The sequence below is a fragment of the Salvelinus namaycush genome, chromosome 13, assembly GCF_016432855.1.
Source record: "Salvelinus namaycush isolate Seneca chromosome 13, SaNama_1.0, whole genome shotgun sequence".
In the NCBI taxonomy this organism is placed as follows: Eukaryota; Metazoa; Chordata; class Actinopteri; order Salmoniformes; family Salmonidae; genus Salvelinus; species Salvelinus namaycush.
In genome coordinates this window covers 5,398,692-5,415,367 of record NC_052319.1, presented here as the reverse complement: position 1 = coordinate 5,415,367, position 16,676 = coordinate 5,398,692, and the positions used below count along the sequence as shown (strand labels likewise).

The following is a 16,676-nucleotide window of genomic DNA, read 5'->3' as shown; positions in this document are numbered from 1 at the left end:
ATGTTTTGTGATTAACATGTCCTATTTCAAATAGGCATATATTTATGTTAAAAGAGAACAAAACCATCCTTCACATTAGGTCGATTGGACTAAATTGTTTTTGGTATCTTTTAGTTGTCACTGTATTAGACTAAGCAGAGGTGATTTCATGATGTTGAAATATTGACGTTGAAATGGTGCTGGAATAGTGTTTTCTTTACGACTTGCAGTAACTGTCTGTGGTCTGAAAGTGACGGAGTCATTAACTTGCTTGACCATGCTGTAGGTCATGTAACTATCTGTTACTGTGTGGCGGATTAATCAGAATTAGTTGGGTAACATAGATAAATAAGATGTTTTATTTACATAATATGCTTATGTGAGATACTTGTCATTGGAATGTATCCCTTTGGACTATAGTGTCAGTCACTTGGGGCCCAGAGAGGGGAGAGGTCAGGCTTGTCTTTTACATGTCCCTGGTGCTATGCAGAATATCAGAAAGGGAAGAGGACAGGATGGAACATTGTCTTCATATGTGAATGTATCTGTTAAACCATGTGAAGGGATGGCGTGATTAAGGGGGAACCAATTACTTGGATCCACAATGTCTGTGCGCAAGTCACTCCCCTCAGTGAGCTTGTCCAGGAGTGGGGTCAAGAGGGGGTTTACTTGAGATATATAGAGTTGACAATTGAGTTATGCCTTGGATGAGGTAATGTTTTGATACTATGAAGTACCAGGAACGAGATTAGAACCTCATCTTGGGGACCAAACTCAGCGATAATTTATAGCGAATGCAATCTGGCTAAGGGATACTCCTTTCTCAAGTAAAAGGCCCTTTGTGAAGAGTTCCTAAGATCTGTGGTTCATCATGTAAGTTGAGAGAGGTGTATCTTTGCTATAAAAGATCTCAGTTGCCATTGTGTTGGGACTCTCAACAATTCATTATAGATAGTGAATTGTTGAAAGTCACAGGGCTATGGTAAAGCTCATATTATTAAAGATTAAGTTTAAGTATAACTCTGACTGGTGTGTGGTTTGTAACTCTCCTCATTTGGTAATACAGGAAATTGCCACGACAACTGTTCATGCAATAGGCTTTGTGGACTTCACTGGACAGTGGTTGCTATCCAGTTTTGTGATTTAAGTTGAATTTATTCTGCCACTGTCTTCTTATTGTCTCGGCCTTTAGTTCAGGGATTTTGTTGGGAATTCAGTTATAAATTTTTTTTCTTATAATGCACGCGTACATTATATTTTCTAATGGTATCAGTTTTTATTTTTTATTTTGTGTTAAAACAAAGAAAATTATATATGCATCATTTGCATAAACACATGTGGTGTATTTGGATATATGAATATATTAACATACATTTGTGGAAGAGGGCTGCAACCACCAAAACCTTGATCTGTCTAGGCCAGGGGTTCCCAAACTTTTTTGGCCAACTACCACATTTTGATATCTAAAAATTATTGCGACCCCAACCACGTGAAAAAACATCTATAATTAACAGAACATTTTTACTTTTTTTATTTGGGACTATGGAAGTCAATTGAAAAACAATATAACAGTATTTCTGATTGTCTTCTTAACTCACCATCACATAGTTTTAATGTGGGGCTATGACAGTCAACGGCAAATGAGTCTGATATAATGTCTCTTATCTCATCACCACTAATGAGATACAGTATATTTTTTTACGTGTTTTATTTTGTATGATGTCGTTTTACCCCTTTCCCAGAATGTTTTTTTTATTATTCAATACCTCGTCCAGTTGGTGGCGGTAATGCACCATTAACATTGGATGCGAGCCGCCGTTAAACCCCATTGAAGAATACAAATGTACCGCTGTCAGGCCGACGTCAGCGAGATGTGTGCTGTGTGGGTAAGAGGGAAGCTTGCGCTACCCAGGGGGCTGGCACGTGCGCAGATCAAATGCACCACTGGAATGCCGATTAAGCTGTTTCCATGTCCTAAATAATTCAAGAGGTAGCTCAGAAAAACAGGTGCTTTAATTGGTGTATGCTTACATCGATTATGACCCAACGCCGATTTAAGATAAGCCGAGTAAGGTGTTTACATGACTAATGCTATACTCTGCCTTCTGTCATAATCAGTTTAATATTGAATCATTATTGTGCATGTCAACGTAACTCAATGACTGTTTTGCATGCATTGAGCAAGCATTGTGGACATCTGATCTTTCTGTATGAGATAATGGATCTACGTTCCATAGTAATGAATGTCTTAGCAGAAAGATATTCCTTTTACTAGTATGTACCCATGCAATGTTATTAAACTTAAAGTTGTGCAACTTAACGGGAAGAAAATACCCAAGCACACTTAGGCAACAAATCAAGTCTGAGGTTGTATGAAGGCTTTTTTTATTCATCCACATAATTTTCTCATGTCACTGTTGATCATAAGAAAACTGACAATCTCTTGCTTTGTCAGAGTAACCCGTGCTGATGTGTTTACGGACATATTCAATCTCTCCCTATCCCAGTCTGCTGTCTCCACATGCTTCAAGATGGCCACCATTATTCCTGTACCCAAGAAGGCAAAGATAACTGAACCAAAAGACTATCATCGATCATCATTAAGTGCATTGAGAGACTAGTCAGGGATCATATCACCTCCACCTTACCTGTCACCCTAGACCCACTTCAATTTGCTTACTGCCCGAATAGGTCCACAGATGATGCAATTGCCATCACACTGCACACTGCCCTATCCCTACTGGACAAGAGGAATACCTATGTAAGAATGCGTTCAACACCATAGTGCCCTCCAAGCTCATCATTAAGCTTGAGGCTCTGGGTCTCAACCCCGCCCTGTGCAATTGATTCCTGGACTTCCTGATGGGCCGCCCCCAGCTGGTGACAGTAGGAAACAACATCTCCACTTCGCTGATCCTCAACACTGGGGCCCAACAAGGATACGTCTCCAACTGAATCATCAAGTTTGCAGATGACACAACAGTAGTAGGCTTGATCACCAGCAACGGCGAGACACCCTATAGGGAGGAGGTGAGTGCACTCGGAGTGCGGTGTCAGGAAAACAACCTCTCACTCAACATCAACAAAACAAAGCAGATGATCGTGGACTTCAGGAAACAGCAGAGGGAGCACCCCCCTATCCACATCGACGAGACAGCAGTGGAGAAGGTGGAAACGTTTTAAGTTCCTCGGCGTACACATCACGGACAAACTGAAATGGTCCACCCACACAGACAGTGTGGTGAGGAACAAACTTTTACTGATGCTCAATTGAGAGCATCCTGTCGGGCTGTATCGCCGCCTGGTTTATCATCATTTTCTCATGTCACTGTTGATCATAAGAGCACGGACGATCTCTTGCTTTATCAGAGCAACTCGTGCTGTATACTTTTGTAAACTGTCAGATAAATTGTGATTGAGGCATTTATTACATTTTAGTTGGGGAAACTTCCCTTGCTCCTCTCAGGTATTTGCTCAACCGTCTTGAAGAGCACTGATCATGTTGCATCACCAATGGTTCAAGCGAAGATTGAGGTGTTATAAGCTGATCCTAAATCAGTAGCCTAATACAGGACTCGGTGTGGCAATTAAGGAAACACAAGTGACAGACTCCAGCAGTTACAATCTTTAATTTGCCTATTGTGATGCTAAACTCAAGCATATCAATTAAAAATAGACTGTATAGGAAGAAAATACATTACAGCAAACATTGCTAAGAGTCTTCTGTCATGGAGAAATAACTTATTTTGCTTGAGGGATTACAACTGGGTGAAATTATGACTAAATAAGGTATCATCTAAAAATATACGTTTTGTAGTAACAAAACTAGTACTCCATGAATCGGACTTCTTACCTGTGACGTTCACCTCTTCCACCGTGAGAGCCGATGTGTGGTGAGAGTTTCTGGCTTTAAATGGATGCTGAGTATCACCCAGGTTGGTGCTGCTACTGTACACAGTGGTGGCAGGTGGGGTGAGGTACCCCAATGCACTATGAAGCTTATTGAAAAGCGCTGTCAACAGACAAACATGTATAAATAAACTAGAAAACCTCAATAATAGTCACATTTGAATCACAACCTCTACATATTGTGCACACATTCAAAGTTGGACACTTTTTTCAGTACTGTGACATCTATAGATGAAGAAAACCCTCCATATGTGGATAAGCACATACCATACTGTACACAAGGTGCCTGGCGTAAGTTTTGCCAAGGGACCACTTTATTTGTGCAAGCTATGTTTTCAAAACTGTAATGTTTACTTGAATTCTGATTATTTCCAGGGATATACGACATGCTGAAATATACGCTGAGTGAACAAAACATTAGGAACACATGCTCTTTCCATGACATAGACTGACCAGGTGAATCCAGGTGAAAGCTATGATCCCTTATTTATGTCACTCATGAAATCCACTTCAATCAGTGTAGATGAAGGGGAGGAGACATGTTAAAGAAAAATTGTTAAGCCTTGAGACAATTGAGACATGGATTGTGTGTGTGTGTGCCATTCACAGAGTGACTGAGCAAGACAACAGATTTTCCTGTGTATCAAGAATGGTCCACCACCCAAAGGACATCCAGCCAACTTGACACAACTGTGGGAAGCATTGGAGTCAACATGGGCCTGCATCCCTGTGGAAAGCTTTCAACACCTTATAGATTCCATGCCCGGACTAATTGTTCAAAGGGAAAAACTATGTTCCCTTGACGGAGTGATGCTGAATGTAAAAATGTATTCTCAACTTACCCCTCTCTCCCCTACTTTATTACAGATAGGAGGCTTATCATTTCATTATATAATGTGTAAATATGTCATTGCCCTCCATCATAGGTTCCATTGTGTCACGCCCTGACCTTAGAGATCCTTATTATTCTCTATGTTTGGTTAGGTCAGGGTGTGACTCGGGTGGGAAAGTCTATGTTTTCTATTTCTTTGTTTTTGGCCGAGTGTGGTTCCCAATCAGTGGCAGCTGTCTATCGTTGTCTCTGATTGGGTATCATATATAAGTTGTCATTTTCCTTTTGGGTTTTGTGGGATCTTGTTTTCTGTTTAGTTTCTTAGCCTTACAGAACTGTGCGCTTTCGTTTTTTTGACTTTGTTATTTTGTTTGGTGTCATCAATAAAGTTACGAGTTGGTCCACCCTTCATCATTTTACAAACGAGAGCCATAACACATTGTTCATTGTTCAAAAACACTTTTCATCAGACAATGATACACCATGGGATATTTCTAGGAAAGTCTTCTTGCCTCTCTTTCCCCCTAAAGCTTTGATTAGAAAAACATATTTTCACATCACATTCTTTGTTTACCAGACCTCCGTAATGACTAACAACATTTCAATTTTGTTACGTTGGATACATATAATGGTGCGGTTTAGGGTTCAACTTCTGGATCAAGAGTGGTATTTCATGTGTTCACCTGGGACGTGTGAACCCAGGACATGTTTCTGTCTTGACAATATGACAAATGGTTGCTCTGGTTGCAATGCCATGATATTTTACACTTTTAAATAAGTATTGGAGACAGTAGTGGTACGTGGGTAAAATCACCCGAGAGCCCCCCCCCCCCTCCAAAAAGCCATATTACAACCTATGTGTTGTGATAATTGTGTTGTTTGCTCTTTAACCTGTTCATTCATATGCCTTGCGACCGTGTTATATAGGCCTAAAGGGCGAGACAATAAGAAAACAGTGGCAGAAAAGCGCTGACTCCACTATTCCAGCACCATATTCCAGCACCATTTCAACTTCAACATTATCAAATGGCCTCTGCTTAGTGTAATACAGTGACAACTAAAAGATACCAAAAACAATTTAGTCCAGTCAACGTAAGCTAAATTTGATGTGGCTGTCCATGATTCTGATTGCTGTGTGCGCGTGTCTGTGCATTCGTGCAAGTAGAAAAACATGTTGACTCACAAAAAAAAACGCCAATGCCATCCTCCTCTCTTTCATGTTGATGAAACGGTCTATCAGTCATACAGTGCTCACTGTATTTTGTGTTGTCCTAGGCTACCTGGCTAAAATGCTTGCTTGCTTGCCTACATTTCATTCATGGGCAACATTATCTAGTTAACATTATCCTTTTACATCTAGCTACATATTGAACTTCCATTCTCTCAGGCCAGGGGCACAACAATGTATGAGTTAATGGTTGGATCAGAATCACCATTAAAATCATTGGCCAGTACGGAGAATTAAGTACAACCACAAGTCCAAATTCCTTTATCCATCCATGGCTAATTTAGGAAAGTGACGATTTTAGCTAGTTAGCCACCGGATGACAACAACACAACGAGATGCAACAATTGAAGTTATTTCTGTCAATGATGTATGCTCTCAATGCGATTTGATTTGAGTGAAGCCAAAATCCAAGCTGGCTTCCCTTGACACTTTTTTTTTTGGTGCACCAGGACAATTCACAGTTGAGCTTGCTCAGCTCAGCTCAATGCTGATTGGCAAATGTTTTGTACTTTTTTTTAATCAAGGGTGGCCAAATTCTAGCTGGCTTCCATTGTATTCAATGTTACAAGCGGCAACAATGTCATACTCATTTGGACCAGACAGCATCAGATGGCCTACACGTAGAGAGACAGATGGGTGCTGTTTCGCTCGCTCGGATGCTTTCTCCTGTGAATTGCGAGTTGAAGGAAAGTTATGAAACACAGAGACAAAAGATAATCATTTTTATTTTGTATATTTTTATTGGTACATTTTGTGGGCGGGAAGCCTGGCTTCCCTTGGCATCCATGAATACACACCATTGATTGGAGATTGGCTGCGCTTTAGAAGAGAGTGAGAGAAAGATGAGTGCAAGACAAATGGGGAGAGAGAGAATGTGTGTGTGCGTTTGTGTGAGAAAGCAACGGGGGAGAGAAAGAGGAGGAGATGTCTCTGTGATGGATAGATAGAAAGAGTATATAGCTTGTGGTTAAAAAATGTAAGGCCATGCCGGTGCGCAAACAGTTGGACATATCTCTCTTCAATTTATACCTCCTCTCAAAACACGGGTCCTTATTCTCCAATCATGGATTTCAAATAATTGAATTGGTGTTTGTATTAGCTGGAGGGAGTTTTCACCATTTTTAAATTCATGACACCGAGTGTGGAGAATCGGGACGCAACATGCCCCATTCTCTGTTCTACTCCCACTGTCCAAACAATATTTCTCTAACTTATCTACACTCCTTACCCCTCCCCTTCTCTGCCCTCCCTGCCCAGGCACTCTCTATCACCCTCCGTATCCTCCTCCCTCCCTTCCTCCCCTCCTTCCTAGTGAGCCAGTGCCCAGGGGCCTCCCTGGGGGCAACACACCTGTGGCCCATGAGGGCCCCAGTTCCCCCTGCCGCCACGTCCAGGCAGAGAGGGCAGTGCATGAAAAATGGGCTGCCAAAGAGTCATATGTCAAACCCAGGAATGCCTCTCTGCTCTGCCTCTCCTTCTCTCTTTCCCTTTCTTCAAGATCTCTCTCAACTGAGAAATAGCAAACAATACATCATCTGCTTAATGGTTTCATGCCGTTTTTCATTACATTTCATTAGACACCTATATATTTTGGAGGCCCCTAAGTGTGTACTAGGCACTGACTGGTTGCAAGGCACTTGTCATCAGAAAGGCATAGGCCAGGGGATGCTAACCATGAAGTTCAGGCTGATACTGTATATACTCCCCATAGAGGGGTTTACATTCCTTTCCCTCCATCTTATGGATATGAAACCATATAAACAGTAGCCACAAGTCAGTGGCAAGTGCTGCACATAGATTAGATGAACTATCCCCCCTCAGTGATACGAGCAAGTCGATTCCAAAAGGAGAGCATTTAAAGGAATGGAATCTTTCACTATCACTCTTATCTTCTAAAACATGCAGGAATTCCTCGCTCCCGGACAGCAATTACTCACACCAGCGTGTGTAGGCCTAAGTTTGAAGGCTTCCGTGCGTGTTGGAGCATGTGTGTGAATGTCTGTGTGGGTGCCTCTGTAAATGTGTGCTAGTTTATTAAGGACAATTCCATCAATCATCATACCCGTCGTATTTCTGTATTTTGTAAGTTATATACCTTAACTTGATTGCTGACATGGAAAACATTTTGGGACTATATCAACAATGGACTAATGAGACAAATACCAAACTAGATTGTGGGTGGAGTCTTCCTTTAAGGTTTTGTGTGTGCATGTGTGTGTTTCAACCATATAAGAATGTGTAAATGCTTGTTTATGCTATTCAAACCTTGTTCATGTGAGTGGTCAACTCCAAAAGTCCACATTGTTAGACTATAATATCATGGAAGTACAATACTCAGGTGACAGTACCCAATAAAGTTTGACAGTATTCAACAAACATGATTCTATATAAATCATTATACCCACTGATAATCCCATAATCGAATATGTACATATACATAAGATTCTAATTGCCCTGACATAGGGTGGTTTAGGAAAGTCCCAGTATGTAGAGTCTTTATTAAGGTCATAGGTAGTCTTCTCCTGTCTCAATGCTGCTCCAGTAGACGTTAACACAAGACAGCTATATCAACTTACTCTCCCCAAATATTGAAGGTGTGGTCTGTACCTAGTGAACCATTAACCACTTTCAAGCAGTTTTTTTACACTGTTTTTGTGAGTTCTGGTTAGTATTTATTACGGCAAATAAACTAAGGTAGGGATGGCACAAAATTGCCTCAATTATATGGCTCTTTTTTTTTTCTTCCCTGCACTCAGGTTGTGTGGTTACATCAAGACATGGGTCAAATACATTTATCACAAACATTCAAATACCTGAGGTACGCTTGATTCAGCTTCACCCACATGCCTGAGGTGCAGAGTTTGCACTTTTTGGGACTATTCCAAATGGTTGTATTATAAGCGAAATGAAGCGCACCACATTTTGACACATGTATTTGACTCATCCGAAGACTTTCCTTCTCTCGTCGTACTTCCTCCCTATCCCCCTTCTTACATTGAAACCGCTCTCTGAAATAATAAAAAATATATCCTTGATGAAGATACGAAGCTATTTTCAGACATAGCATTTGGACATATTTGGACTATAGCCTTTCAGCCTAACACAAACCTTGCTGTAGAAACCTAGCTACCACCCATACCAATGCCCAGACTGCCTGGCAACAGGCTACCATCCCCAAACTCTGGGGCTTTACCTTTTTTGCCAGAGATTTACCGGCATTCACACGAGGCAGAGGAACAAAGAGACGATCTGTCAGACAGACAGAGAGGCCCATGCAGAGACAGACAAATAGAGAGAGATAGTTGGCTCGGTGTACTGGAGATGTGCTGTTCTCTTGAAACAGAAGCAAGGTTCCAGTTGGGAAGGTGAGTAATAGTCTCTTGGCACGCTGGTTCTTTTCTTAAGGTAGCCCCACAGAAGGGTAGCTAGTTAAACACACCAGGCAGGAGCAACTGATGCAGGATCTCTTGATCACTCTTGATAACTCTGGGTCACTCGGGATCTCTAAAGGGGAGGTTGGTGATCTGGGATCAGCCCATGGATCTCCTGGATCAATAATACATGCAGGGCTGGAGGCGAAAGAGAGCTGCAGTGAAAGGGAGCTCCATGGGGATGGCCTGTATCGCTGGCACAGGAGCTTGAGTTTTTTCAGGAATAGGTCTGCTGAGGACACGTCGTTCATGTTGTGTATATACATTGTGTGTGTGTGTCCATGTGTGTGCATGCGTGCGTGTGTGTGCATGTGTGTCTGTCTAGGAGATATCTCAGAAACATGGTTTGGAAAGACGGAGGGAAGACCATACTGTTGGCATGGTAATATAAAGAGGGCAGGGGATGAGCAGGAGCAATGGATGAGATGGATGCGATTAAGAGGCTTGCTCCACAGTGATTCCAGTAGCAGAAGGTATGGGAGCTTTCACCTCCACCGGGCTCTCCTTCTCATCCTCTTCGTCATCCTCCTCTTCCTCCTCTCCAATATCATCATCATGCTCCGGAACAGCGAGCCCCGCCGGTCGATCAGTGGTCAGGTGATACTCCAGGCTCCCTGCTTCTCCATTGAAGGTCAGCTTGGCCTCTACGCTCCCAGTGCTAGAGGGACTAGCCAGCTCCTCTCCTCCCTCCACACCCAGCCCTTCCTGGGAATGCACCTCGGCCAGGGGTAGATCCCCATCCATGCTTCCCAGGGGAGGGATATCCACGTGGGCATGCCCGCTAGGCGAGCCTCCGGGCTGGGTTGAGTCCTCCCCTTCGCCACGCATCTTCTTCACATTGAACGTCATGGGCGACACCTTGAAGGAGGAACTCTTGGAGGCAGGGCTCTTTGGGTGGTTCGGTGTGAAGCTCTTCTTGATCTTCTCGCGGCTCGCTGTCGGCACAATCTTGGTGCTGATCTTGTTCATCTTTTTCTCGATGCTCTGGCGTGAGAAAGCCTTCTTCAGGCTGTCCACCTTCTTTAGGCTGGAACGCTTCAGCCGGTCTGCTCTGGATCTCTCAACGGAGGGCCGGGTTGCTCCCAGACCCAGCGTTGCCTCTTCCTCCAGGGCTTCGTCTTCCTCGTGGTGACCCCCAGCATCATCGTCGGAGGAGGACAAGCTGATGGTATGGAGACCCTCCTCCTGGGAGCGGTTGGCGTCTGTGCCGGCGACGGACGGGGCAGGCGCCACAGGGGCGTTGTCCTCCAGCTGGCTGGCCTGGGGGGTCTTGGGGGAGTCCTTGATGAACACGCTGGAGGGGATCTCGTTGTCTTCCTGAAATACAGATGGGAGAGTGTTAGGATTAGGAAGGTGGTCATGTGAAGGAATGGGATGATCACTTGAACCAAGCCTTAGGTCATGACTTATTAATCAAGTGGATTAACACAAAACCATGCACACTATAATTGTTTTTGATTGTCAAATATAAGTAACCGCAATAAAACATACGTACACACATGTATATCAATAGCATCTATACTTTTGTTTAATTTACATAAATCAAACCGTGCATGTGCACTGCAATAATGAGCAGTATACAGGACATCTCCAACCCTCTTCCAGAACAAATAGTTCCTACGTAATCGCAAAATTTGAAAAATGCCATTTTTATGCTGCTATTTTAAAATTAAACTCCCATGGGAATATTTCTAACCACACATGCACATAATCCACGCAAACATTCAATTAATTTCTCCGTACATCATTTGCCGCTGTATACTTTGGCAGCCATTAACGAATGTCAAGGTTCAAGTGTGTAACAGTTTTGGACATGTTGTGCACATCTTTTTCAGTAAGAGCTGACCCTGAAAGAAACCAGTCTCCACATGTTTCTTTTCTCTACTCCTGCAGACATCTGAGGAATTCCTACCTGTTTCTCTGCACGAGTCTCCCCCCTCCCTCCTCTATTCCTTCACTCTCTCCAGCCATGAAAAAATGAATTGCTATATTGAGAAAAAGGAGTGTTAAAAAGAGAGGGTAGTTGAATCCCCTGAGGTATCTAAACTACTTTGTTCGTCTTCTCTCGTCATCTTACCTCCTTCTTCCTCCCCTCCTTCTATGCGCCTCCATCTCCCTATTTTTCTCTCTCCTTTTCTCTCTCTATCCCTTTATACACACACAAACACACACGCACACACACACACCTCCTCCACATATATTATAGGTAAGCAGCTACAGTATATCCCAAAATGATAGTTGGTGGTTTGTCATCTGACAGCTTCCAGAGCATTAGGTACTCAAAAGTACTAGTTGCAGGTACAAGCCACACCCATTGATAAATGTCAATGCTGACGTGAAAGTAGGTAAGGGTTAATGTTTGGAATACGGTTAAAACAGAAAATAAATAGAAATAAATAGAAGTGCCAAGCACTGGGATTGAACCCATGAGCTTCATAACCATAGCCCACAGTTTAAACCCTTCGTCTATCCCATCCACAATGCCCTAGCAAGCCTACTAGATACTAATAGGCGCTCGCTTTGCCCCTAGTGAACAGTATTGAATTGCATGCATGCACAAGACATCTCCCAATGTCCTGGGGATCTGGACAAACGTCTAACACTGTTGATCTGTTGGTCTAACACTGTTGATCAGTTGATCTGGTGGGACCTGGCTGCTTTTTTGTTTGCATGCATCTATCTCTTCACAAGTTCACTCAGGGCTCAAGATATGCCAACGTAACTTGAACTTCTACGACAATCATGCAATTGTGTCAAAAGTGGATTCACGCAAATGTTTGAGGAAGTCAGGATTCAGTAAATGACCCAGAGTGGAAAGTAAGCGTGTGTGGTGTGTGTGTGTAAAGTGGTTATATTGGAAAGCCCCGAACTATCTTTGAGAAATGAATCTCCTTTGTATTTACTGTGTGTGTGTTTCCGCATGTGTGTTAGTATACGAAACTATAAGTAAATGTGCCCTCCATCATGTATTACACAGCATGGAAGAATGCTGGAAGCTATAGGAAGGATGCCACACATTGCTTTTCTGACCATGCCATTTGTCAATAGGTTGTCCTTAGTGTCTAGTTAGGGACCAACCAGAAGGACAGGAACAGCCCTCCCCCATCAATCACTCACTAACTCACCACCAATTGTACGCCCTTTCAGGAAAGAACATTATTCTTGACAGACTAAAGGCCCCTTGAAGAGGCCTCTCTTTTTTATTGAGGTGGTGACTGTGACACATTGATGTATTGTTTAAGTGTATTGAATTACATAAAACACAATTATGTTAATGTACCATGTTACTTTGAAGAAAAAATAACCCGGGTCATGTTCATTAGGGCATGCAACTTAAAATGCTTTGAAATGCTGTGTAAAGGAAAAAATGAAATTAGTGTTTCTTATTGGACAAGTCCAGGTATTCACTTGCTGTTTCAGTCTGTTCGCTTCCATTTGGTGCCTAATGAAAGTCTATGGAAAGAAACACTGCTTTGAAATCCATTGAATACATTGTGGAGCATACAGGAACGCCGGTGTGCTGGATTTTTTGTCAAACATTGATATTTCTCCTCTTTGCACCTGGATGACCACCAAATCTAGGTCCAAAAGGCTCCTTAACAGCTTCTACCCCCAAGCCATAAGACTGCTGAACAATTCATCAAATGGCCACCAGGACTATTTACATTGACGCAAAGTAAACAACCAATAATCATACATCACCAGCCTTAACTAAATATATGAAATGCCACTTCACCGTGAAATACCATATTAACCTGCAGATACCCAGGACCTTACCTGAGCCACGCACTGCATGATTCACAGCTCAGGTGGAATTAGGCAGATTCCAAACATGTGCAGCTTCTAGTGACAGTGGAGGTAAATCTATCATCAGTGTTCTGTTCTTTTGAGTTCCTCAGGATTGAGAACAAAGCCTTTTATTTAGAGGCTCCGGCTTAAAGGAAGTGCCTCTAAACGCTGCGCGGATTCACAGTTTTACTAATTTCTACATCATATGGATAGACCCATTTTATCAAAGCCTCCATTGACATGGTAATCAATATGATTGTTTATGTTGAACTCTGGTTTGAGGCAATGATTCTTACATGCACTAATGTGTATTTAATATGGATTAGGTAAATCAAGATTGACAGGATTCTCAGGCGTTCCAGGCGTAACCTTATCCAAAATGTATTTATTGCACAGAAGAACAGCTGACCAATAGCATAGGTCAACTTTTGTACTATGACAGATAGTAGATTGACATAGGCTAGTGCTTTTGCTTTTCGTTAGGCCTACTCATCTTGTTGGCTGACGAAAAGTAGGCTAAATGTCGACAGTTCTTCAATATGCGCCTCGGAATTCGATGAGAGGGACGTGCGCAGTTGCGCCCCCCATGTGTCTGTCTTCATTCACTAATTGTGTGTGCATTTCTTATTTAACCTTTATTTAACTAGGCAAGTCAGTTAAGAACAAATTCTTATTTTCAATGACGGCCTATACCGGCCAAATCCGGACAATGCTGGGCCAATTGTGCGCCGCGTATGGGACTCCCAATCACGGCCGGTTGTGATACAGCCTGGATTTGTAGCCTACTTCTTAGCTGAAATGCCTGTGAGATGGACCCAATCATGTGACGAGCATTGGCTACATCTGACAGAGACATGTGAGTGAGAGGTGCTTCGGAGCAGTGCAGCTGGGAGAAGGGAACTATAATTATTATATTCAGCCCAAGGGCACAACCGCCACATTGGCAACAAAAGGCATGGATTTTTTTAAAGGGGCATTACGGTCACACAAGGGGGATGCCACTGCAAAATTCGAGGCTTGGTGAGATGATTATCAAGTGCTTGTCAAATTGTGAATGAGAGACTGATGAATTGTGTGCAGCTTTAGACTTTTTTCATAATCATAATTAGAGTCACATCATAAAGCCTTAGAATGTATTCTAATCAAATACGTAGCCCAACGTTCTTATCCTAACTAAAGTTGAATAAATAACTCTAAATTAAGTATACACAATGCCTTGTGTATTCAGACCCTTGACTTTTTCCACAATGTGACCCGTTTCAGGAAACTAGGTGTATGTCGCGGGTCACTACTTCACAGGAGAGCCGTTTGAATGTAAACTTTTTTTAAATTATCAAAATGCGTTTTTTTGACAGAAATGCCTTCTCGAACATGTGAACGTTCATGTGCCTTAAAAACAAAGTTGTATGCCATCTGTAAATACAAATACAATTCTTAAATCAGCCATGATTGACTGAGATAATGAGTGGGCTGGACATGCCGAGAAATTAGTTTGGATTGGTTTGTCATATAGCCTTCTTCTGTCTATTTGACCTGGTCTAGGTAATCCTGTCTAACGTGTTTTTTTAATGTATCGTCTATTGCTCTCCACTTTCTGGGGGACCGAGTTTTGAAATCAGTGGAATTAGAGTATGATAGCTAAGAGGATGGAGAAAACACCTGTCTCAGGATTACATCTTCAAACTAAGGACAACCGTGGTATCTGTGACAGAGGGAGAAGCGTGCATCCATGTATATGAGCAAGATTGTCTGGCTAGCTACATTTTCAGATGTTACACGTTTCTAATTTTGTCAAAGTCATTTTCATTTCAAGTTAAAGTGTACTGTTAGCTAGCTAGCTAACATTAGCTGTCTGGCTCCTTAGCTAACGTTACGTGTATGATCTGTGTAGTAATATTATTCGTATCTCAGAACCATTTGCTTTGCTAGTTATAGCCTGATATTAGCTAGCTAACATTGAACCTGGTTGGTTAGCTACCTGCAGATTCCTGCAGGGTAGTAACGTCACGAGTTGGGATTATGGTTCATTGTTTAGCTATCTATCTAGCTACGTGTACTCCACTATGCAAGTAACCATTTCAATAGAATGATCATGATGTCACTGCAACAACTGTTGATAGACATAGCTGATAAATTCACTCTGGCTATCTAGTCTGATTTCAGAGCACTCTTGTCTGAGTGTGCCAGAACTCAGAATAACTGACAAATTTACAAACGCTTAACACCTGTTGAATATGGCCGGTGTCAGTGAACGTTGGCAAAAAAGCATGATCAAATTGTTGCCAGTAGCACAGTTGCAGTCACCAACGCTCAAGATAAGATAAAACAGCCTAACCAGCTCTGCTCGGGTGAGTAAAATGGTCAGTGAGCTTTTCTCTCATTTTTGTCTGGAAGTAGCTAGCAAGCAAGCCAACATTAGCCAGTTAGCTTTGGTGCTTGACTGCTGTTGTTAGGACAGATTCCTCGGATCAACCCTACTCCTCAGCCTCACATGTGAATCCTTAACTTCTCTAGGGTAGGGGGCAGCATTCGGAATTTTGGATGAAATGCATGCCCAAATTAAACAGCCTGTTTCTCGGGCCCAGAAGATATGATATGCATATAACTGGTAGATTTGGATAGAAAACACTGCTAAAATAGTGTCTGTGAGTTTAACAGAACTGATTTGGCAGGCGAAAACCTGAGAAAAATCCATTCAGGAAGTAGTTTTTTTTTTGGTTTGTAGTTTTCTATTCAATGCCATTACAGTATCCTTCAATGCCATTACAGTATCCCTTGACTTAGGACTCAACTTGCAGTTGCTATGCCTTCCACTAGATGTCAACAGTCTTTAGAAAGTGTTTCAGTCTTGTATTCTGAAAAATGAGGAAGTAAGAGCAGTCTGAATGAGTGGACCCTAAAGTTTCACAGAGCTTTTTCTTGCTCACAACCGAGAGAGTACGTTTCTTGTTTACATTTTATATTGACAACGTTATTGTCCGGTTGAAATAGTATCGATTATTTAGGCTAAAAACCACCTGAGGTTTGAATATAAACATCGTTTGACATGTTTCTATGAACTTTAAGGATACAATGTGGATGTTTTTGTCTTCCTGTTTTGACTGCGTTTGAGCCTGTGGATTACTGAAGAAAACACGCAAACAAAACGGAGGTTTTTGGGTATAAAGAGACTTTATCGAACAAGAGGAACATTTATTGAGTAAATGAATGTCTGCTGAGTGCAACCATATGAATATCATCAAAGGTAAGGGATTCATTTTATCTCTATTTCTAAATTGTGTAACTACTCAATCTGGCTGGCTACTGTTTGTAATGATTTGTCTTGTGGGCTATGTTCTCATAATCGTAATGTATGCTTTCACCGTAAAGCATTTTTTAAATCTGACACCGTAGTTGGATTCACAAGAAGTTAACTTCTTGCCACTATAGGGGGTGCTGTTTCGCATTAGCATAATTTGCTCTCCAGATTAAACTGCCTAGTACTCAATTCTTGCTCGTACAATATGCA

At 42.0% G+C, this 16,676-nt stretch overlaps 1 protein-coding gene across 1 annotated transcript in view; it reads right to left on the bottom strand.

The window, feature by feature from the left end:
* Positions 1-6,681: 6,681 nt before the first annotated feature.
* Positions 6,682-16,676, bottom strand: part of LOC120058185 (caveolae-associated protein 2-like) — a 30,253-nt gene continuing 20,258 nt past the window's right edge. The window contains exon 2 of the mRNA XM_039006668.1: positions 6,682-10,696. Within this exon, the coding sequence (XP_038862596.1) occupies positions 9,815-10,696 (882 nt within the window). The 3' untranslated portion in view covers positions 6,682-9,814. The remainder of the gene's footprint in view (positions 10,697-16,676) is intronic.